General features: G+C 37.8%; 1 protein-coding gene across 1 annotated transcript in view; it reads left to right on the top strand.

The window, feature by feature from the left end:
- Positions 1–25,189, top strand: part of MTPN (myotrophin) — a 58,058-nt gene that overhangs the window by 13,910 nt on the left and 18,959 nt on the right. Inside the window, exons 2-3 of the mRNA XM_042925789.1 lie at positions 20,426–20,539; positions 21,392–21,475. Coding sequence (XP_042781723.1) covers positions 20,426–20,539; positions 21,392–21,475 — 198 coding nt within the window. The remainder of the gene's footprint in view (positions 1–20,425; positions 20,540–21,391; positions 21,476–25,189) is intronic.

Raw genomic sequence — 25,189 nt, 5'->3', positions numbered from 1 at the left:
AGATTTTAGGAATAAATTCCAGCTGTGGAGCCATGAATTAGTTTTCTTGAAAATGAGGCTAATTTTTGATCATATTAATTTTTCCAAATTGAGATACTAGTAATAATGTTTTGAGTGGATTTTTAAAATTTTGGTAGTCTTTCTAAATATAAATGCATGCATTTTGTAAAAATTTCAATTTTATACCACCAGTAAAAATTTTAATACTTCACTGTTTCCATAGGAAAATTTCTAAGTGTGACTAATGGCTTTAAAACCTGCCAAAGAAGAGGGGAATTGGGTGGCTCAGTCGGTTAAGTGTCCGACTTCGGCTCAGGTCATGATCTCATGGTTCGTGAGTTCGAGCTCCACTTCGGGCTCTGTGCTGACACCTCAGCCTGGAGCCTACTTCAGAGTCTCTGTCTCCCACTTTCTCTGCCCCTCTCCCGCTCACTCACTCTCAAAAATAAATAAATGTTAAAAACAAAAAATTAAAGAAAAAAACCTCCAAAGAAGAAAAATAAAGTGAGCTTTTATTAAGTAAATCAACTATATAAAACTAAGTGACTGAAATAGTCATCTTGAAAAAAAAAACCAAACTTACATTAAAAGTTCTATGTTGGGGCACCTGGGTGGCTCAGTTGGTTGAGCATCCAACTCAGACTCAGGTCATGATCCCAGGGTTGTGGGATCAAGGCCTACATCAGGCTCCACAATGAGCATAGATTGTGCTTAAGCCTGTTGAAGATTCTCTCTGCCTCCCCCCACCCCCCAACCCCTGTCCCCTGCTCATGCTCTTTCTCGCTCTTTAAAAAAAATAACAAAGTTCTGTGTAATATATAGATAGGGGAACATACCATAAAATTTGGGGCCTCACCTTTCATGGACCTTCATTTAAAAACATTTTTTGTTAGTAAAGAAGGTAAATGCTTAACACTTTTATTAGTTAAAAATACTTACAAAAATAAAAAGTTATGCATTACATTCGCATTTAAATTTTTCTCTGGTTCATATTTTATTTGATTTTCATTAGGTCTGTGTGATACTGGTGAGTAACTTAATGAACATGAATGTATAATTTGAACATATAATTCCAGAACCTTGAATAGTCCTAAATTAAGAATCCCAGAGACAGAAAAACATAGCTGTTTACATGAACTATGTTAAAAACACAGGACTTTGGGTCACCTGGGTAGCTCAGTCAGTTAAGCATCTGACTCCTGATTTTGGCTCAGGTCATGATCTCACCATTCATGGGATCAAGCCCTGCATGACAGTGAGAATCCTGCTTGGGATTCTCTCTTCCCGTCTCTCTGCCCCTCCCCCAAATGCACTCTCTCTCAGAATAAATAAACTTATTTAAACAAAAAAAAGAAAAACAAAATAAAAACGCAGGGCTTTGTTTTATTTTGTAGTTCTCATCCTTAAACAAGTTATATGTGTTTTGTTTTTTTACCATGAGCAGGTTCTTTGTTAAAAAAAAAATTTGTGCCAAATTATCAGGCATTATTACCATTGAAATTTCTTAACATTACTACTATTTGTAGTGATTTTGTCAGTGAAAATAACCCTCAGTAGGTAACATGTCTGGGGTGACTGATCCTGGTAGCTTTTAGGTGACCACTTTGGTCAGGATCATCTGAGTAATGGTTTTAACTAACTAGTAATAAGAAGCTATTCAAAACAAATTTAAAATGTTTTCAGTGGATGCATTATTACATATTTACTAGATAGGTGCCCATTAAATAAATGATTATTATGGGTGTTATTACTGTTCATTACTTTGAAATGAGTTCATATTTATAATATTGAAAGTTTGATGCATTTGGTGTGGCAGATCTCTTCTGTTAACTTTAAAGAAAATATGTAGAAGTAAGAGCAAGTTGATTATATATTTCTCAGACCTACTTTTCTGTTGTGCCATCTACTTATATAATCACCTTTTTTTATTTGCTTTGCCTCTCAGTGGTAAATTATACATGTGAAGCCATTGCTATGTTGTAATTTATAACTCTGGTTCTTTTTATCCATTAATGTCACCAGTGCAGTAATACATGATTTTTATGTTATGTTATGTTATGTTATGTTATGTTATGTTATGTTATTGGCAAAGTTATATCCTAAGGCAAGGACTTTTAACCTCAAAGAGCAGGGGAGAGAGGACAGAGGGATAATTGTGGGAGGAGGGGCCATAGCATTCATCCAATTTCTTAAAGGCTCTGTCATTACAAAAATACTAAATACCATAGTCTTAAGGAAATTCTGAACTCCAAGTGAGGAAAGATAATAAATACTTAGCTGTAACTGGATTACTGGGAACATTGACTCAACATTATGGAATTTGTTAAATTTAATAGTTTTATGCATTCTTCTATCAGTTAGGTGTCCAGTATTAACTTACATGCTGTGCTACAAAATGGTCACACATATGCTAATTTAGTCTAGTCTCTGTTAAGTAGTTTTTGAGGACACTGGTTTCTTGTGACAGAACAGTATGTGCTTATGCCTTAGAACTCAGTTGCAGCAACATGTAGGTATCTTGGAGATCAAAGGAAGCAAATTACTTGCTTCTTTTCCCCTGAAAAAAGTCCTAAAAAAAGTTCTCTGCAGGAGTCAGATGACCGTTTCATTTGGAAATATTATAAAGAATGTTATCTCAATCTGAATATTTATTATTCAAATGAACCTAACGTGTAGTAGAGGCCTGAAAGAAGGTCTTCTGGATCTAGTAAATATCTCCACCAAACCGTACTTCTGAAAAGCATATAAAAGGTTTGCTATTACAGACAAGACATCTGAAACTTCAACAGTATATACATATTTGTAAATGTGTTTTTATTGCATATTAAAACCATTTAGGAGACTAGATAAGGCAAACTTTTAAAAAATCTGGAAGAATCTAGTGAGAGCAAGATTGAGACATGCACAAAAATAGAAATACTAAGTAAACTACACCAAGTAAATTGTACTCCTCTGTTTGGACCGTGGATGTTAGAGTTGAGCACTTCCTATCACAAAGCCCGTTGAAATTTTTTTATTCACCATTGTACCTAACCTGTTGTCCTTTATTTGCCTTAAACTTCCAGAAGCTATACTTAAAGTGAAGTAGTATTAGCAGCCCACCAGAAGAAATTTACTCTCTGGACCACGTAAGTGATTAGAATAACAATATCCCTAGAATATAGATAAAGCACTAATACTTGCCCTGTGTTACAAGTAAACATAATGAGCGGCGCCTGGGTGGCTCAGTTGGTTAAGCGTCCGACTCTTGATTTTGGCTCAGGTCATGATCTCATGGTTCGTGAGTTCAAGCCCTGCATCGGGCTCTGTGCTGACAGTGTGTAGCCTGTTTGAGATTCTCTCTCCCACTCTCTTCCCCTCCCCCATGCGCGTATCCACGTGCTCTCTTCTCTCTCTCAATAAATATTTTAAAAAAACAACAAATAAACATAATGATACTCTAATGGCCACCATGTAATATTAGGTTATTTGCTGAGTACTTTGTCTACATTTTCTTTTACTTCTCATAAACATTTGATTTTAAAAAGATACCATGAAACATGGTTTTTATGGGTAAGGTAAATGAAGGTTGAAGAAATTTAAGTCATGTGCCCAGGGTAACCAGGCTAGTAAATGTCAGACCAAGATTTGTCTCTAGATCTGTTGGATTCCATAAACCACTCATTCCATTATATGATGAGTATTTTTGAAAGACTGAGGGAATAGAGAAATGGAGTTTCGTTTTTTGTGTGACTTAGTACAAACCTGTTGTCAAGAGAAAGTTTTAGAACCACGGTGACCGCACAGCTCATGCTATGTGAATGACAGCCATTATTACTTGACCTCATGAACTTGTCTTTTTTGTTCACTTCTGTACGTTTCTACCATGTAGAATGATGTCTAGCTCTTAGTGGGAACTCATAAATATTTGTTGAATAAATGACCAAATAAATGGCTAGTGAATGAAAAATATCTTTAATGCTTGAAGGTTTTAGAAAAGATCTAGAGCTGTGCATATGATGCTAAGAGTTTATATAGAAAGAGCCTGTAGCTATTCTCTATCCAGAAGATGAAATCAAGGATCAGATTAAGGAGTATCAGCTTGAGCTGAAAGTCACTGGCAAGATTTGGAATCTAAATGGCAGGAAAAGAAGTGTCCACATTCTGAACAGGAAGGAAAGTGTTAACAGAGACAGTGAACCAGTTGACCTTCATCTTGGCATTAGCAAACTGGCAGAAAAGGGGTCTGGATCTGGGTGGAGGTGGGGGAAGCTGGGACACTGTCTTGGGATTTAACTCTTGTCACCCAGTACATTAGGGATGTTCTGTGTTCATAAATGCTTTTAACTGCTTCTCAGGTATAATACAAAAAATAAGGAGATCAAATAAAAGAGATGCCAGGCCACTTTGATTTAATCATGTAAATAATCATTTCAAGCTTCATAATTGAAAAATAGTTTGTCATTATAAGACTTCTTTACCTTTGACATAGAACATTGCTCACTGTTTCTTTTATAATTTGTTATTCAGGAAGAACCCGTCAAATTATTAGAGTACCTCCAAAACCAGGTATTAGTTGGCCAGTTTGCTTAAAATGACAGATGAATTCAGCACCTGCTTGGACTCCTAGACTTTGACTCAAAATATTAAGACTTATTTTTTAAAATAAGCTTGGAGATTTCTGCAGTTAGTCCTGAAAGTGTTGTACATTGTTCTTAATTCTTGTTCGTTCCACATGCTTTTTATAAGGATATATTTTGAATAGGTTTGTGAATAATTATTCTAAAGGAAATAATGGAGTGTGTGTGTGTGTGTGTGTACATATAAATACTGGATTTTTTCCTTAAAATTGTTAAATGAACTCTTATTATTGATTTTTACAAAACTAGAAAAATAGACCTTTGAATTTGAATTCAGATGTTGTGAGGTTAATTTTCTTTGGAAACAAGGTGGATTGGATGAGGTTTCTGTGCATTTTTTTCAATGGATTTTTACATTTGTAAAAATTGTCATTACCTTGTAGCCAATATGGAAAGTTATCAGAATTAGTACTTAGAATTTTTGTTGTTGCAAGATCGTGGTAAAATTATAAATGTTTTCAAAGTCCAGTGTGAAGCAAAATACTGACTTTTTAAAAATTTATTTTAGAGAAAGAGAGAGAGAGAGAGAGAGAAAACCAGTGGGGGAGGGACAGAGAGCGAGGGAGACAGAGAATCCCAAGCAGGCTCTGTGCTGTCAGCATGCAACCGGACGCGCAGGGCGTCATCTCAGGAACCCATGAGATCATGACCTGAGCCGAAATCAAGAGTTGGGTATTTTTTTTTTAATTTTTTTTTAATGTTTATTTATTTTTGAGACAGAGAGAGACAGAGCATGAACGGGGGAGGGTCAGAGAGAGAGGGAGACACAGAATCCAAAGCAGGCTCCAGGCTCCGAGCTGTCAGCACAGAGCCCAATGCGGGGCTCGAACTCACGGACCGTGAGATCGTGACCTGAGCCGAAGTCAGACGCCTAACCGACTGAGCCACCCAGGCGCTAGAGTTAGGTATTTAACTGACAGAGCCACCCAGGCACCTCAATAACTGACAGATTTTTAAAAGCCATGTAATTTTACATTAATTTAACTAGCATTTCACAAAAGCTGTGGTTTTCCACGGTTTTGGGTCTATCCATAAGTAATATTCTTACCTTTAATATAATAATTTTTTTACCTTTATTTTCAAAATAGTAATTCCAGTATTAAGCTCTTCTTTGCTTCGTCGGTAATTTAGAACATTTACTGTTGGTTTGGTTGTATGCTATTTTTGTTTGTCCCTTTGGTTTTTTTGGTCCTGGTTTGTGTTTGCACTAAAGCTTTTAGTATTAATTTTTAGTTTTTATTGCATTGGGGTTAGAGAACCACAGGTTCTCTACGGTTTAAACTTTGGAATGTATTGAGGTTCTCTTTGGTCTGTTATAATCAAGTTTTGTTAATCAGTGGAAGTCAAAGGTGTAGTTTCCATAAAGCACAAAGTTCAATATATATTAATTCCATCATAGTGATTATTAATCATGCCTGCCATATCCTCACCCACCAAAGACTGAGCTTATTGTGATAGTCCCTCACTACAATGCTATGTTTGTCCCTTGTTTTCTTGGTATTCTTCAGGTAGATTCACGACGAACAAACATTTTTAAAATGTTGGATGGACATCTTTTTTGCATATACTTTCCTTTGTCTTGAATTCAACTTTGTTGTATATTAATTTTTTTTTACATTTTAAAATTTATTTTTGAGAGAGAGAGAGACAGAGCACAAGTGGGGGAGAGGCAGAGAGAGAGAGGGAGACACAGAATCTGAAGCAGGCTCTAGGCTCCGAGCTGCCAGCACAGAGCCAGACGTGGGGCTCGAACCCACAAACCGTGAGATCATGACCCGAGCTGAATTCGGACGCTTAACCGACTGAGCCACCACAGGCGCCCGTATTGATATTAATTTTTTAGAATATGTGCCTGATATATTTTTGCCCATTCGTTTATGTTTTTCACACTTTCTCATATTTTGTTTGTAGGTGTGCTCAAGTAGCAGCTTCTATTTGGATTTTTGTTTGCCTTTCTTTTTGTTAATGTTACTTAACAAAATCCAAGATTCATTCTTTATCTTTAAAGATAACCTGACCTAGTTGCCTTTTTTGTGGAGCAAAACCTTGCAAGTTATTAATTTGGTTATTCAGACCTTGGGTATTTGGCAGATATTTTCTTTTTTTTAATTTTTTTTTTTTTGATGTTTTATTTATTTTTGAGACAGAAGGAGACAGAGCGTGAGCAGGGGAGGGGCAGAGAGAGAGAGAGACACAGAATCCGAAGCAGGCTCTGGGCTCTGAGCTGTCAGCACAGAGCCTGACACGAGACTCGAACTCACGAACCGCGAGACCATGACCTGAGCCGAAGTCAGACGCTTAACCGACTGAGCCACCCAGGTGTCCCGGCAAATATTTTCTTGAAAATGAAGTTAGTGAGCCTGTCAATTCAAGGAAAACAGCTAGTAGTTTTTATAGCCAGTGGTAAAATTCAAGCTTTAAAAGAAAATTCAAATTTTGGAACATTTATATCTGCCAGCTAGAGCCTGACAGCTTTCCAATACTTAGTTTACTGATGAGATTGGAAGTGTCATCAATGAATATGATTGTTTTGATACTGAAGAAAGAAATGTGTCAACATTTGGAATATCTACATCACTCAGTAAACCAATATTTTCTAAATGACCAATGCATGACATTACAAAATCATGCATATATAAAAGATCCATTCAAATTGTAAATTGATGGTTTTAATGTAAGAGTATGAAATTCATTGATACAGTGTCCGATTTCCACAATGTAAATAATTAACAAACTACCACTTGTTGAGTTTTGGTGTAGTGTTAGAGAAAAGCCATAATTAACTGAAAAGGTTGTTAAAAGCATGTTAAATTTTTTACTTGTTCAACTACATATCTGTGAGAGGCCAAATTTTCATCATATATTTTGGCCAAAACAATATGTCAAAACAAACTGAATGTGGAAGCAGATATGAGAAGGCAGCTGCCCTCTATTAAAACAAACATTACAAAGATTCCCTGCCCCCCCCCCAAAAAGTAATACAGTGTCACCCTTCACTTTTTGGGGGGAGAAGGAGAGGAGGAATATAGTTATTTTTTATTTTTAAAAATCTCATTTACGTTAACATGCAATGTGCTGCTTTTTGTTATTTCTAAATGAATGAGTAAATATTTTAAGTTTTTTACTTTAATTTCTAACTTGATAAATAACCATAGATACAACCATTATAAACAAAAACCCTTTGGGATGCTGAGAGTGAAGTGCCCGAGACTTCACTGCTCTAGACGTCTTAAGGTGCCGCTTACCTCCTCCTTCTCCCCTCCTGGGAACCGCAGTGGTGTATTTTCTGATTTGCTGGTACCCAAGGCTGCCTTTGCCTTCACATGAGTGTTGATTTGCTTGGTGTGGAATGCATGAGTCATAATTTATTCTCTCTCAACTGCAGATCAGAGATTCTCAACCTTCTGCCTACCTTCAGCATGTCTAAAGGACACCTCATACATCCCCCATTAGTGTTGCTGTCAATAACTCTCCTCAGAGGGTTATACCTGATCCCCAAGTCCTCTCTGGATATCATTACTATACATAGCTTCTTTCTCTTGTCCTCTGGAATCCAGTGTTGTAGAGAGAGACCAGGCTAATTTAATTTTCTTTAGAGTTAATGTATTTTTTAATTTTATTTTATTTTTTGTTTCTGTCCTTGTAAAACAGAAATTGCAAAACTGTATTACTGGGCAGGGAGAGTGGTGTGGCGGGGGTGTTCTATTGAATTTTGTCCATAATACAGTGAGCTTTTACGATCTGCAGATCTGTGGGCTCAGGTTTTTTGTTTGTTTGAGCCCAAAAAAGTTTACTTTTATAACTATTTCCCTTTGTTCTGACTTTGTGTCATTTATAGATTTTTACTTTACTGTCTTTATATCATTTTAAGCATTTTCATTTATCACCTCAGTATTCTGGGAGAATTTCTTAAGCTTATTGTCAATTCTTTAATTACGTTTTCTTAATTTAGAGTTGGTAGGGCTGCCCAGCTCTCCTGATGTAAGTGCAGATTTTAATCTTTCAATTGCAGTTTTAATTCTCCTGCCAGATTTCACTTTCTCAGCCAGCTTCCTGTTTCCATCATCCTGGATCTCATTTTGTTCACTTTGCATGTTTGCTTGTTTTCTTCTTAAGATAACTTTTTTCATAGAAACAATGTCTTTTGGATTCCATCTTGATCACTCTGAGTGCTTTCTAAAATTAAGTTTCTTGAGTCTTCAGTATGATTTTTCTTTTGCTGTAGTTTTCTTGTAGTTTTCATACACACACGCCCCATATTGTTTTTCTTCTGTTACTTATCCTTGAAAGGGGAAGAAAGCTGTCCAGACTGAGGGTGTGCAGACACACAGGACGTGAGGATTGCTCCTGACCACACATATCACCTGTCTTACACTAGAAGAATTCTAGTTTCTGGTGGCTCTGTTGGCCTGATGTGATATCTTTTATATTCTCTGTTGCCTCGTTCTAAAACACTACTTAAAAAATTCTAACTAGGGGCGCCTGGGTGGCTCGGTCAGTTAAGCGTCTGACTTCAGCTCAGGTCATGATCTCACAGTCCGTGAGTTTGAGCCCCACATCGGGCTCTGTGCTGCCAGCTCAGAGCCCGGAGCCTGTTTCAGATTCTGTGTCTCCCTCTCTCTGACCCTCCCCCATTCATGCTCTGTCTCTCTCTGTCTCAAAAATAAATAAAGGTTAAAAAAAAATTAAAAAAAAAAATTCTAACTTGAGGCAGGAATGTGCCTTCGGTCGCTCTGTGACTCTGTCTCCACATAAAGTGGTTGATCCTTCGTGGGTAGAGAAATAGTGGATCACTTTTGTTTTCCTCCAACGGAAGTGGATTCTGCCACCAAGAGGAGACAGTGGGGGAGAAGAAACTTTTAGTAAACCTTTTCCCAGAGGGAATAAATGATTGAACAAGAGAGTGACTTTTTTTTCTCTCTTGTAAAAGAAATCGAGAAGCAGGCGGTCCACGCCTGGTGCAGTGGCTTCATGGTCATGAGGTACTCAAGCTCCTTTTCGCGTGAGGTACTTGAGCTCCTCCGTTCTTAGTCACTTCTGTCTTCAGGATCACCTCATGGTCAGAATCGCTGCTGGAATTTCAGCCACCATTCTCTCATTCAAACAGGAACAAGAGAAGTAGATCTTCCAGTAAGTCTTTGAGGCACCATTCAACTTGTGTTCTCACCTATCGGCTCCTCCTAGGTACTGAGTTGCTGGGAAATGTGTGGTAGCTGAGCACATTGCCAACTTAATCAAGTCAGGATTTGTTGATAAAGAGGAAGGATAGAATGGTGATGGAATAGGTAATCTCTTTGCCGCAGTGGCACTATAGTAGGGCAACATGTAAGTCAATCACAAGGGCATGCTTCAGTAACACTGTGTAGTTCACGTAGTTGGCCAGTACAGTTGGTTTTCTGAGCTTTTTTGAGTTGTCTGTCTCTGTTTTCACAAAAGTTGAGGCAGGCACATCAGGAGTGTGTCCCTGAGAATCTATTACTTGTACTGGAGGTCAGTCTGCTTTCCTTTCCAAGTTTGTGGACACAACTTGGATGAAGTGAGAACTTCCAGACATTTAGGATTAGCATTGGGGTTTAATGTGTTCCTGTTGGTTTTAATTTTTTACTATTTTCATTACATTGTGGTAACCATGAGTTACCAGAGTGGGGTAACCATGCCAAGGAAAGAAAATATGGAATATTCTGGTTTAATTTAATGTGAGCAGGTCTGGTTTTCTTGGAATTTCACCATTTTATGTTCTCCAACTTCAGCATAGTATAATTCTGTACTACACATTCTGGTATTTTGACCCAGTCATATTTTAGTTTCTGTCGTAAAGCCAGGCATAGGCAGTGACTGTTCTTGTTTTTCTAAAGCACATAATCAACCTGTAAGTTACCCTTCCCCCTTTTCACCAAGGCACAGTGGTAAGGCTTTCCTCCACCACCACCCCTGCCCCGCATTTTGTGACCCAATTTCAGAGATGTTAAAATACAGGAAAATGTGTGCTTTTGAATGGATGGAATATGATATTGTTACGTTCTATAAAATAAGAACTTCAGTGGTATAGGGTATTTGGTATTAATCTACATGTCCAGAATTAGGAAAATATTTAGGTAAACCGGGGCACATCTGCTTGACAGAATATTATGTAGCTTTCAAGAAAGATAGCAAGGTATCTCATATGATGTATAATAAGTAGTGTGATTATAACTTTTTTAAGTAACTACTTTCACAGGAAAAAATGTAAACCAAAGTACAGCAAGGTAGTAATAATGGTTGTATTTTAGATGGCAAGACTCACTACTAGGAGAAAGATCTTTTATTTTTCCAAATTTTATTTAATGACCGTATTACTTTTTAAGTGTATTTGTGGTGGTCATGAGGTTGTTTGTAACACTTATGAAGGGATCAATTAGAAATAAATCCTGCTACGCTAACTTCCCTTTTTTTTTTTTTTTTTTTTGTAGTTCCTAGACCATTAGATAAAGGAAATCTCAAACATTTCATTGAAATTTTTATGTTTTAATGTTATGCTTGGATGAATGATGGTAAAGGATGGTTGGATAAGAGTGTAATGAATGAGATTCAAGACTGAATGGCGGTGGTATCTAAATGAGCTCTTTCTTTATGTAGCGAACTGAAGGAAGTTTCCTGAATACTGGTGGGGCTCATTCCTCAGTCTTTTCTCTTTTTCTAATAAATGTCTTAGGTCACATGATGAAGATACGTGAGGTACAGCTAGATGGAGGATGGGGATCAGAACTAACAAATTCCTTTTAATAAGAATCTAGAAAGAACTTGGCAGCCTAGAAAAATAAGATGACCATTATAAGATGAAATTTAAGAGCAATTAATATAATGTCCCTACTTGTATACTCAGAAATACCAGTAACTGAAGGTCAGGATAACAACAAATCATATAAAAAGATTTCACTTTAGTTATAATGTGATATGGCTGCTAAACATAATTGGTATATTATACCTGTTCCATGTGTCCCCAAGGAATAGAATTAGAACTGGGAAACAGTGGATTTTCCAGCATTTTAAAGGAATGAGCTGATCAGTAAGATCTTGAATTGCCTTTCATTAGAGAGGTTCAGTTTTAGGTTGGGCATACACAGGCAAGGATTCCAACCCAGAGTGAGTGGTTGGGTTGGATGACCTTCAGAGTCCTTTCCAACACTGAGACTCTGACTTTCAGACACACTAATAATGTTTTTAAAATACCTCTATGGGGAGTGATAGTTGTCATGGTAAGCAACGGGTTCCATAGTGTGACAAAGATAAATGTATAAACAGTATAAATGACTGCCCCAATTCATTAAAATGGGCTGTAAGGCACCAGTTGCCCATAGACATTACATAGGCAGTAAATATAAATAAGGCATGGCCCTTTTTTTAATGGAGTTTTCATTGAAGTATGTAAGTAATAAATACACGATTGAAGAAAGGTAAATGTAGTGTAGTAAGAGACATCAACAAGAACTTTGAGGATTAAAAGGAGGGAATTCTCTATCAAGAGTATCAAGGAGAGAAAAAAGTATCAGGTAAAAGTGTGACAAGAGAAACATAGGTCTCGGAGAGTAAGTGGCATTTTAGCAGATCAAGACACGAACGGAAGTGGGGTAACCATGCCAAAGAAAGACAGCAACATGAAGGTTCCCGGAAGTGGGAGAGCACTGATGTGTTGGAGCATTGTATATATGAGATGAAACAACCAGAATGGCAAGTTGGTGTTGAATGGAAGACGACTTGAGTGTCATGCTGAGGATTTTCTGTTCAACAAAAGGGAGTAGTTGAAATTTTTTGAGTAAAGGAGGAGCACGATCGGTCTTACTTTTTAGGAACATTGATTAACTTGATTCACGTTTGTTGAATTGTTGAATGTGGAGAAATTGCGTAGAAAGCTATTCAAATGAGAACTGTTGAGGCCTCTATTAATATTAATAAAAGCATTTGGCATTATTGAGTGCTCACTATGTGCCAGGAACTTTACATTATTTCAGCAAAGACTCACAAATGTCATGGGATCCGTACTTTTCCAAAGTATCACCTCCTAGATTTCTGGGAGGAAATTCCTATGGGAAATCCATACACCATAATAATTAATCTCTCCAGGCATATTCTCTTGTATACACAAGTGCTGCATTTACCCACACTCTCCAAGTTACATCTTAATATGGCATTTTATAACCTGCTATCATAGTAATTTAGCAATCACAACAAATAATTATTGAGGTTGAGAAGTACCACATTTGGCATTGTGGTAAAAAATACGTGTAAGATGTAGTCTCTGACTCCTAAGGTAGGCATAGACCCACAGTTCCACTTTTTTGTACCATCAGCATGCCCAGCTAGGAACATGGCTACTTAGTAAATACTAGCTGATTTATTGATATTAAAGATAGAACTAGACCGTTACACCAATCATTTTCTAGACAGATAAAAATATATCAGAATAACAGAGGCTCTTAGTTATTGAGAACAGTGATACTTGAGAAATGAAGCATGGATATCTTTCACAAATGCCAGTAATGTCATTTAATTTTTAAGAAGTTGGAAAACCTGTCCAGTGTCCAGCCCTAAAATGTCATGCTCTAGTGTTGAAATAGGTGATATTATAGTAATTAAGTTCTTCCCTTAATATAGACTCACCAGTGTATTGACATAAATTAGTCATGCATTATCACTTTTTTTTTTTTAATTCTAAGAATGATTTTGATTAAGGAGCAAGGTAGAGTCAGAGCAGGTAGTCTGCAGTTTGTTAGAATATAGGGTAATCTTAAAACTCTTCTTGGGTTCCATTTGATTTAGAATTTCACAGAGACTTTTTCCTCCACCATAATCTAAACCCCCCCATATTTGAGAGGCACCAGGAATCAACCTATCCTAAAGCATTTCATAGTCACTAACGTGGTTCTGGATGGAATGTATTAATTTAAACTCTCACCAGAAACTATTGTGAAGTAGATGGCGTCTGAGTGGCCCAGTTGGTTAAGGGTCCAACTTCGGCTCAGGTCATGATCTCACGGTTCATGAGTTCAAGTTCCACATCAGGCTCTGTGCTGACAGCTCAGAGACTGGAGCCTGCTTTGGATTCTGTGTCTCCTCCTCCCTGGCCCTCCCCCATTCATGGTCTGTCTTTCTGTCTCTGTCTCTGTCTCTGTCTCTCAAAAATTAACATTTAAAACATTTTTTAAAAAAATATTGTGAAATAGTATTATATCTGTAGTATATATTACTTACATATATATTACATATGTGGAATATGCCATATATAGAGAAAATAAGAATAGCTTCATAACAACTTACAAGAAAAATACTGGCAAAATATAATTTTAATAAAAATCTTTGTTATGTATTGAACGGTTAACAGGCTTTGCTGTTGCAGTAAAGACAAGAGAGTAAAACAAAACTGGATAAATCACTCTTGCTAAAAGGGAAAGGTGAAGCTAGGCAAGCCTTGATGTGATGATAAATTAGGTTTGTCAGTCTGCATTACCTCAACTGTGTATGGTCAACAAAAGCTTTGTGCAGAGTTATTTGTGACCTGCATGGTTCTTTACACACATACCATGATGAGAATTTTATTTCTGCCAGACTCTGTGACACGATATTATTGCATGGTAATGTCTTTAAAAACATAGGTACACTTTGTTGCCAAGGAAGTGTTTTGTTATTCCAAAAAACTTTATAGTCAGGGTATTCTGATGTAGATACTGTTACAAGACTGTATAAGGATGACTGAACTTCTCAGCTATTTAAATTATATATGATGAAAATCTGAACTCATAATCAAGATTCCCCAAATTTGTTTTAAACACCTGGTAGACGTGGGTGAGTCAGGAAACAGAAGCAGTAGTCAGGTAGGAAGAAAACTACCAACAGTGTGGTGTCACTGAAGCCAAAAGAGAGTCTGTTTAAAAAAGGAAGAAGTGATCGACTTAGTCACTTTTGGGAGGTCAATTAAGGTGAGTACTGAGGTAACCTCTGCATTTTGCAACAAGGAAGTCATTGACCTCAGCAAAAGTGGTTATGGTGTAGTGTTGAGGGTGGAAGTCAGATTAGAACGGAAAGTGAGAAATCGGAGATAACAAATACAGACGATGCTTTTGGAAAATTTAGCCACAAAATTTGGGGAGGAACAACAATAACTAAAAGGTCTAGGAATGGGTCTAAGGAGAGGTTGATGTGTTGCACTTTGCTTTTTTAGTCAAAGAGTGTGTGTGGCAGGTACTGATGAAAAAGAGCCAGTACAGGAGTAGAGGTTGAAAACACAAAAGGTAGCAAACAAAGGAGTAAGTTTTCTCAAAAACCAAGAAAGGATGATATCCAAAACATAGGTGAGAGATTGGCTTTAGATAGGAGGAGAGGATTTGTCAGCTGTAGGAAGGTGAGGTGGAGAAAGTTCCTGAGAGAGTGCCTGTCTGAAGGCAGTCTTCTGTGTAAAAAGTATATGATGAGGTTATCTGCTGAGAATGAAAGGGAAGGAGGAGATAGAGAAGTCTAAGGTCTTTAAAAAGTGAAAGAAACTTAAAATAGTCTCTGTGGAAAGTGTAAAAGCAAGGGAAAAAGGAAAACATGGTAAGATTGCCTTGTAATGCTAAGGGACCCCTTGAGATTGTACATCTTTCTCTAAGCCCAGAATCTGGGAGACAAAATTAGTGTTAGATTTTTCTCCTTAGCTGGTAATGTTTCATTAAGTTGGAATCAAGATTACAGAATAGGTGTCTAACTTCTCTCTGGTGATGTCACTGATGTCTACTGTGTGGGCAGAGGGTAGGGAGAAAGGAGCTAGATACAGCACTATCATCCTTCCCTATTTTACAGCGACTACTGCGGTTACCACGTATCAAGACTGCTGAAAACCTAGTGAAATTGTCATTCAGATCCCCTACATCAGTAAACACGCCATTGATCTCAAGTTACTGCTGCTGCTACCAGATAACTAATGTATTGTCCGTGTCTGCTTGAAACGGAAGGTGTTGTTTATGGCTTACTTCCAAATCTAGTACTTGAGCAATCTCACCATTTCTCCAAACGAAAGCTTTATTATATCAGTGTTTACTATATGTTAGAAACTATACTAGGCATTGGAGATGCAAAAGTAAATAAGAGAGACGTGGTATCTGACCTGTGTTCATAGAGGATACAGATACAGACAGTTTGAGTAGAATGTGGTAAGTGTTACAACACGGGGAGATGCAAGGTGTCTTGGGCACACCTGTGAGCTCACATTACTCCAAGTTGAGAAGGTTAGAGATACTTTCCACGAGGTTTATTAAAAACCGGCTTCTGAAGGACTAGTAAGAGTTAACAAAGGACAGGGGTGGGGCCGTGAAGTCAATTCTTCACTGTGAGAATTGAAGTTGAAAAGGTAGTCACCAGATAGATCACTCTAGATCTTCTGAACTGTGTTGTTCAGAGCAATGAATAGTCATCAGAGGACTTTTTAAAAGGTAATGCTGTGATCACATTTTGTGTTTAGCAGGTTCCCTGTCGTTGCCTGTAGTAGCAGTTTCCCTGTAGTTGTAGTAAAGAATCGAGTAGGCAAAATAATGCTAGAAGTACTGATAAGGAGATTTTTCCCAGAAGTTCAGACAATTGTTTTGTTCTCTGAAGCTGGTAGGGACCACATTGATCTTCTCTCATACCACTTTAAAACTTCTTGTTCCATATAGTTAGTTGAGGTATAGGACATAGAAGGCAAGAGCTTTCCTTTCATCACTACCAGGGAAGGAACTTGACCTCAAATAGCTTTTGCTCTTTAAGTCTCCCATGAAGATTGTTGGTCTCCCTTGCCCCCATTCTACCTCAACTGTTGCTTTGTTAGCATCCCATTTTGTAACAATGAGCCACAGAAATTTGATTTCAGGAAAATCTGTTATTGAGGTATAATTAAACAACAGACAGATGTTAAAGTGTACAATTTGATCAGTTTTGACCTGTGTATATTTCTCTGAAATCATCACCTCAATCAAGATAATGAACACATCCATCACTCTTACTGCCTGCCCCTTCGTAGTCCCTCCCTCCTGTTGTCCTTCCCTCCCCCCTGTTGTCCTTCCCTCCCCTTCCCCCAGGCAACCACTGATTCACTTTCTTTCACTATACATTAGTGATAAAAGTTTGCATGTTTTGTAATTTTATGCCAATACTGTATTTTCTTGATTAGTTTTTAATAATCCTTGGAATCAGGCAATACTACTAGCCGTCCAACTTGTTCTTTTTCAAAGTGATTTTGGCTAGTCTAGATTCTTTGCATTTCCAGAGGAAATTTAGGGTCATTTGGGCAGTTTCTTTAAAAAGCCTGCTACGGTTTTGACTGGTATTGCATTGAATCTACACATCAATTTGGGGAGAATCAACATCTTTACAGTATTAGGTCTTCTAACCCACAGACGTGGTATCTCTCTCCATTTCTTTAGGTCCTCTCTAATTTCAACAAATTTGGTAGTTTTCCGTGTATAAGTGTTCCACATTTGTGTTAATTTATCACTAAGTGTTTCATCTTTGGATGTTATTGTAAATAATATTGATTTTAGTTTTGATTTGCAATTATTCATCAATAGTATATAAAAATGCAGTTGATTTTGTATGTTGGTTGTTCTGTCCTGCAGCATTCCTAAAGTTACTTATTTAGTAGCCTTTTGGTAGATTCCATAGAATTTTCTACATAGATGATTGTGTCACCTGCAAATAAAGATAGTTTTACTTCTTTTTCCTAAAACGGATGCTTCTCATTTTTTGGAAGAATTGATATTACTCTCTTTTCTTAAATGTTTGGTAGAATTTACCAGTGTAGCCCTCTAGGGCCTGGGAGTTTCTTTGTGGGAAGATAATCAGTAAAGTCTGATAGTAGCACTTTGTGTCTTCACTGTTTATTTTTCCGATCACTCTGGCTAGAGATTTATCAATTGTACTGATCTCAGAGAGTTAGCTTCTGATTTTTATTCTTTTTCTGTTTTCCATCTCAATGGTTCCTGCTCTTTTTTCTTCCCTCTGGCTTACTTTGAATTTAATCTGCTTTTCTAAAAATAAACTTTACTTTTTGGAGCATTTTTAGGTTCACAGCAAAATTGAGTAAAAGGTACAGAGATTTCCATATACCTTTTGTTTTCACCTTAGGTTTTTTTTTTTTCATTTTTCAAGTTTTTATTTAAATTCCAGTTAACATCAGTGTAATTAGTTTCAGGTGTAGAATTTAGTGATTCATCGCTTCCATACGACACCTGGTGCTCATCCCAGTGCCCCCTCCTTAATCCCCGCCAGCTGTTTCCCCATCCCCCACCCCATCCTCTCTGGTAACCATCAGCTTGTTCTCTGTGGTTATTAAGTAAAGGGTCTGTTTCTTGGTTTGCCTCTCTCTCTCTCTCTCTACCTATGTTCATTTGTTTTGTTTTTGAAGTTCCACATATGAGTGAAATCCTCTGGTATTTGTCTTTCTCTGACTTATTTCACTTAGCGTAATACTCTCTAGATTCTTAAAGTGAAAGTCCAAAACTCATTATTTTGAGGCCTTTCTCCTTTTCCAATACAGGTCTTCCAGTACCATAAATTCCTCTATAAGTACAGCTTTTGCTAAGGCCCCACAGAAGCGGACCCTTTCTTTCCTGTCAGTCATGCAGAGCCTTTCTGGTGTCGTCATTTTTTGTCTGCCAAAATAAGAACTGTAAAGGCAGTGTCTGCAGCGATAAAGAAGAAAGTTTAAGCTCACAAGTCCATTTCATATGCATTTTCCAGGCTCATACCAAGTGGGGAAGGAAGAGGTCACTTATTTGGATTTGGGAAGATATCTTTGACAAAGCCCTCTTATCGATGGCTTACTACAAGTAATACTTTGCTTTTCTCACTGAAAAGACCTATCCCGTTAATGCTCTGTAGTTAATAATGGAGGGGACCTATTACCAACGTAAGGGGAACTAGTTTCATCGAGAATTGTTTAAGCAGTGTCTCTTTTTGCCCCCAAGGCTCCCATTTGTGCAGTTGTGAATAAAGGCTAAGGTGGTACGCCAGATTGCCCAGACTATTTAAATTTGTCTCTGGAGAAAAAGTATATTACATTCAATCATACCTTTAAACTTCAGCTGTCCTGCAGAAACCTGCCTTAACTCAATTTTGGAATAGTCTTTTAGGGCCAGTATAAACCAACATCAGGGATCCACAGAAATAATAGTTAACCCTCATTAGACATTTTGCCATGTGTCAGGACCTACGTTAAATATTTTGCGTGGGTTGTCTTAATGACATACGTGTAAAACCTTATGAGGTCTAAGCATTTTTATTCCCATTTTACAGATAAGGAAACAGATTTGGAAAGTAACCCGTCTAAGTCCCACAGCTAAGTAGTAGAGCGGAGCTGCAGCCCAGCCTCTACTGGCATTAGGCAAGTTGTACACCTGTCTCCTATATCGGTGTTTGAAAAGGCAGCTGGTAGTGGCCATGAAATGATAGGGTTCTGAACTGCTTGAGTCGGAATATGACTTGATGAGTTAACCAAACCAAGGTAAGTGAATAATATAGCAGTTGAGGATATAAATTCCTTCAGGCATTTTGCTACTCTAAAATCTGCACTTTCCTTAAGAAAGAAGGGGAAAATATGGGGCGCCTGGGTGGCTCAGTCGGTTAAGCGTCCAACTTGGGCTCAGGTCATGATCTCACGGTTTGTGGATTCAAGCCCCACGTCGGGCTCTGTGCTGACAGCTCGGAGCCTGGAGCCTGCTTCGGATCCTGTGTCTCCCTCTCTGCCCCTCCCCCACTCTCACTTTGTCTCACTCTCTCAAAAATAAATGAATGTAAAAATTTTTTTAAAAAGGAAAGAAGGGGAAAATGCTGCATTGGGGGCAACATGGTGGTATAGAAAGAGAATGAGTTGAGATCTCACTTGTTACTAAGCCCCATTAAAAAGTTAGTTAACCTCTTTTCGCTTCAGACTTTTCATTTATCAAGTGGAGATTTTCTCCTTTTAGGATAAAGATTGGAGATTATGTGTATAGCACAGTGCCAAACCTGTATCAGCTGATCAGTAAAGAGCCTGGTTGCCTTTGTTATTGTTAGAATCTGTTAATTCTCAGTGAATGAAAACTTTTGGTTTTTTGAGGCCTTAGTAAGTTCATTTTCTGACACAAGCCACTCCCCATCCATCACCAAGATTCAGTCCTGTTCTTCTGATAAGTGTTTGTATAACACTGAGTTCCTTTCCTTTATAGCAATTCTGTTTTGACATTCTGTTTAGTCCTGTGATGAGCCAGTTAATGTCTGCCTCGCCACACTAGATAGTGAGCTCTGTGCAATCAGAAGCTCTGATCTTGTTAACCTTTGTCTTCTGTGCACAGTGCTTGCCGTATAGCAGGCCTTTAGTCAATGTTAAACGAAGGAAATGATTCTTAGTAGCAGTACTGACTACGTTGTGATGATGTTGTCTGCTTCCATCAAAGGAGTGATGCTTTCCTTAAAGTAAAAGACAGGTCCTGTGATCTGGGTAAAATCTCAGTATTTGAACTTACCAGTCTTTTCTGGCCACATCTTAACATTATGCTGACTGAACCCCTTGGAAATAGAGCGCGGTAACATATTTCATTACATTTAGCATCATTGTCTGTTTCCAGTTTGACTGATCACGATTGAATTACTGCCGTACTGCATATGTGCTGTTGCACAGAATTTAATTTCAACTTCTTGGTTACTTATTTCACTTTGCAGGAAATGTGACTGTTTCGTGGAACTCTTAGGCTTTTAAGAAAGTGAAAATACTGGGTATCTCATGTCCCATCTTCCATCTACCATCCATCTAAATACCATTTTCATTTGGCTTCTCTTATAAGGGAGAAGATGTCAACCGGACACTAGAAGGTGGAAGGAAGCCTCTTCATTATGCAGCAGATTGTGGGCAGCTTGAAATCCTGGAATTTCTGCTGCTGAAAGGAGCAGATATTAATGTATGTAAAGAACGTGGTCATTCTAGAAAAAAAAAATCCTGTTGTATGCCTTGGGTAATTGTTTTCTAGTCTTATAAAATAGAAATATAGTCTGAGATTATACCAAATTTCCTGTAACCTAGAAATATATAGTTGGCATTTTTTTTTAAATAAGCAGAACAAACAGACTTTCTTAAATGGATAAAACCGTGAGTTAGGATGCTTCATTTTTAAGTTCTACAGCAACTTGAGAGTTAACACCGTCACTGTCTATAGGTGGCAAATGGCTGTCATGCAATGGAGGATAGGACTATGTAGTCCTAGAATAAATCCAGACTGGAGTTTTGGACAAAGGTCAGTAGGCAAATGGTCAGACAGGAGCGGTCACCTCCTGGCTCTTGCCTTTTACAGCTTTTCAGGGTTTTGGAAAAATGTTTAGCCATGACAGCAAGTGAGATGAACTTTACACATTTCAGGGGACACTATGTCACCCGGCCCCATTGTGGCAGCCTTGTCCCTCTCATTGGCTATTTTCTACCCCCTCTCTTCCCTTCCTGGGCCTCATTCGCATTCCTACAACATCGTGAGGACTTGGGGCTCAGAGAGGCCAGACAATTGCCACAGTGTAAGTGGCAGAGCCAAGGTTTGAGCTGAAGTCAAAGCCCTGTGCCCTCTACTTCACTAGGCTGATACTCAAGGAGACGCTGCTTATGGGCTTGGGCCCCGGCAGCTCTCTAAGAGGCTGAAAACTTGTAGCCTTGAAGGGATTTTGTGTAACAAGGCAAAGGGGTAAACGTTGATAGTTCTCTGATCAAATCTAGAAGGAAGGAAGAAATGAAAACTAAAGTCGTTTTTTAATCTCTTATTTCATAGGCTCCGGATAAACATCATATTACCCCTCTTCTGTCTGCTGTCTATGAAGGTCATGTTTCCTGTGTGAAATTGCTTCTGTCAAAGGTGAGATCAATTGCTAATTGTCTTAAAGTTTTTATTTAAAATTCCAGTGAACATCCAGTGAACATCAGTTTCAACACTACTTCATATATCACCTAGTGCTCATCACAACAAGCTCACTCCTTAATCCCCATCACTTACTTCACCCTTCACCCTTCCCACCTCCCTTCTGGTAACCATCAGTTTATTCTCTACAGTTAAGAGTCTGTTTCTTAGTTTGTATTTTTCTTTTCTCTCTTGGTCATTTCTTCTTTAAATTCTACATATGAGTGAAATCATATGGTATTTGTCTTTCTCTGACTCATTTTGCTCAGCATAATACTCTAACTCCATCCATGTTGTTGCAAATGGCAAGATTTCATTCTTTTTTATCGCTGAGTAATATTCCATTGTATGCACCCCGTCTTTATCAATCAGTAGCCACTTAAGCTGTTTCCATAATTTGGCTGTTGTAGATAATGCTACTGTAAACATCGGGGTGCATGTATCCCTTTGAATTAGCGTATTTGTATTCTTTGGGTAAAAACCTAGTAGTGCAGTTGCTGGATCATAGGGTAGTTTCATTTTTAACTTTTTGAGGAACTTCCATACTGTTTTCCAGAGTGGCTGCCCCAGTTTGCATTCCCACCAACGGTGCAAAAGGGCTCCCCTTTCTCCACATCTTCACCAACACCTGTTTGTTTCTTGTGTTGTTGATTTTAGCCATTCTGACAGGTGTGAGGTGATATATCATTGTAGTTTTGATTTGCATTTCCCTGATGATCAGTGATGTTGGCCATCTGGATATCATCTTTGGAAGAATGTTCTTGTCTTCTGCCCATTTTTAATCATCGTCTTTTGGTTTTTAAGCTTTGGAAGTTCTTTATATATTTTGGATACTAACCCTTTATCAGATAAGTCATTTGCAGATATCTTCTCCCATTCTGTAGGTTGCTTTTTAGTTTTGTTGATGGTTTCCTTCACTGTGAAGAAGGTTTTTATTTTGACGAAGTCCCAGTAGTTTATTTTTACTTTTGCCTAAGGAGACACCTGGGGAAAGAAGATGCTATAGCCGATATCAAAGAAATTACTTACCATGTTCTCTCTTAGGATTTTTATAGTTTCAGGTCTCAAATTTAGGTCTTTCATCCATGTTGAATTTATTTTTGTGTTATGGTATAAGAAAGTGGTCAGTTCCATGCTTTTGCACTTTGCTGTCCAGTTTTCCCACCATCATTTGTTGAAGACATAGTCTTCTTCCCGTTGGATATTCTTTCCAGCTTTGTCAAAGCTTAATTGACCATACAGTTGTAGGTTCATTTTTGGGTTTTCTGTTCTATTCCATTGATCTATGTGTCTGTTTTTGTGCCAGTACCATACTATTTTAGTTACTACAGCTTTGTACTATAATTTGAAACCCAGAATTGTGATGCCTGTAGCTTTGTTTTTCTTTTTCAAGGGTGCTTTGGCTATTCGGGGTCTTTTGTGGCTCACGAACTGTTACCAGTTCATGATGGATAAGAAGGTTGGGCTAGAATAAATCAATCCAGCCTCCTTCATCAAGAGTATCTTGCGATGAAAAAACAAGTTAGCTGAACTAAGCATTGTACTCAGTGATGTAGAAAATATTCTGGACTCCTAACCATTTGCAGACTGGTACCAGGTTTAGAGACCACACTTTAGCCCTTGTATGAAATTTGTAAGCTCCATTTTCTGTCGTACATACTGAGTGAGATTGTTATTAGAGGCAGTTTGCTGTAAATAGGAGCCCTCCAAGTCGTCTGGTGTCTTGATGTGCTTGAGGTCCTGGTAAATTTGGAATTTTCTGGTGTTGACTCTTAGAGGGCGTTCAAAATCCAGCTTCAACAAACCAGTCAGTTGCAGCATTTCTAGCCATGTTACATGGAACCTGCAGGTGTTGGAAGACAAGAAATCTTTGTAAAATAAGGCACCAGGATTAATCCTAAGCTTGTCATTTCATTGGCATAGACTGGAAAATGCTCTTTATAGCATTTCACTTGGGATTTTAAAATAAGTCCTGTTGAAGGAAGAAAGATAGAAAAATGAGTAAATGTATATAAAGCATTTTGCCACAGTGCCTAACACCTAAGTGTTCAATAAATAGTAGCTTTTATTTTAACTAAGACTGAGGAGGATTTTTAGCTTCATAGAGATAGCTTCAGTAAGATTTAGAAAAAATTGGGAAAGAAGGTTAGCATGTTTGTCTCTTAACACTTTATTGATACTTTTTTTAATTTACCCATAGCTGCATGTTAAACACAATTACTAAATTTCTTTAGGTGTGTGGTTGTTACTGGTTTGGTGTTGGGTTTTTATTTTGGGAGAAGAGATATATATTAATAGTAATTTTTAGATACTACACATTCTATCGATAGGAATAATGTGGTTCTCCCAAAGCCAAAACAAATGGAAATATTCTTGGTTACTGTAGAGGATCTAGAATCTGTCGTAGGATGTGCTCCCCAAAATTTCCAGTCACTGTGTCTCCTCACTGTCCATCCCTCCCCCACACCCATGACGAGATTTTTTTAAGTACCTTTGAAAACTACTGGATAATTTCATCCCTCGGAGAATATTTTTGCTTACCGTATTCAAAACTGGTTGTCACGGGCTGCAACTATTGATTCACAGTTTGTTAAAGATTTGTGTAATTCCAATATTTTATTAGTTAGAACTCTTTATACTGCAAGTAACTAAACCCAGCTCAGATAGGCTGAAACAGTAAAGAGATCGTGTTGACTCACATAACTCTACCGTTGAGGCACGTAGCCTCGCCCTGGGCTTGAGCCACGTTACCAGGATCTGATTTCTCTTTGCCTCTCAGCTGTTCCTCAGCATAGACTTAATTTAATGCCCTCGGCCTCGATATATCTGCTAAGCGTATAGTAAAAGAAACTGTAATATTACTATCTTGTGTATTTGAAAATTGTTAAGAGTAAATCTTACAAGTTCTCATCACAAGAAAAAGACTAACTCATGTGAGGTATGATAGATATTAACGAAACTTATTGTGATAATCAGTTTGTAATCTATGCATGTATCAAATCATTGTTATAACATTTGTATTAGTTTAAGGGATACATATGTCACTTATGCCCAAAAACTTAATTCGTAAGTCACAGTAAAAGATAAAACACACTTTCTTCCTCCCCCTTTCACTCTCCCTGATATTTTTCTACCCAGCTAAGGTTTTGTTCTCTGAAAATAAAAACCTCCATGGGATCCTTTTTAGCTTAGGCTGTATCTAATGTTTATTAAATGAGAGGCTCCTAATAAGCATGCTCTTTCTTCTTAGCCGTATCTCAAATTCTGTATTTCTTTCTGGTAAGTTTCTCTTTCCTCACAGGACAAACAAAAAAACCCAGTTATGGTCATGCCAGAGAAGTCCTGAAACCCTTGCTCTGTATTCCTTATTCCCAAAGCATGGTGCTCCAGGTCCCTGAGACATGACTGTAAGATTCCATTGTTAAAGAATCTTCTGGCTTGATGTGTATATACATTAGGCCCTAACATGGTTTCTTAGAAGGGTCTCTGTAATTATGTACTCTTCTGCTAAATTATTGGTTGTAAGTTGAGTTGTTTGACTTTTAACTAGCTTATTTATTTTTACTTGTAACTGTAATACTGTTATTTTATTTGTGTATGAGTCTTGATTTTTGGAGCTAAGTGACATTCAGAGGTGGCTCTGTTGATGGCAGATCAATTGTACCCATGCAG

This window comes from Panthera leo, chromosome A2 (genome assembly GCF_018350215.1).
Source record: "Panthera leo isolate Ple1 chromosome A2, P.leo_Ple1_pat1.1, whole genome shotgun sequence".
In the NCBI taxonomy this organism is placed as follows: Eukaryota; Metazoa; Chordata; class Mammalia; order Carnivora; family Felidae; genus Panthera; species Panthera leo.
The sequence above is the reverse complement of the archived record's forward strand: the minus strand, read 5'-3'. Positions and strand labels throughout refer to the sequence as shown.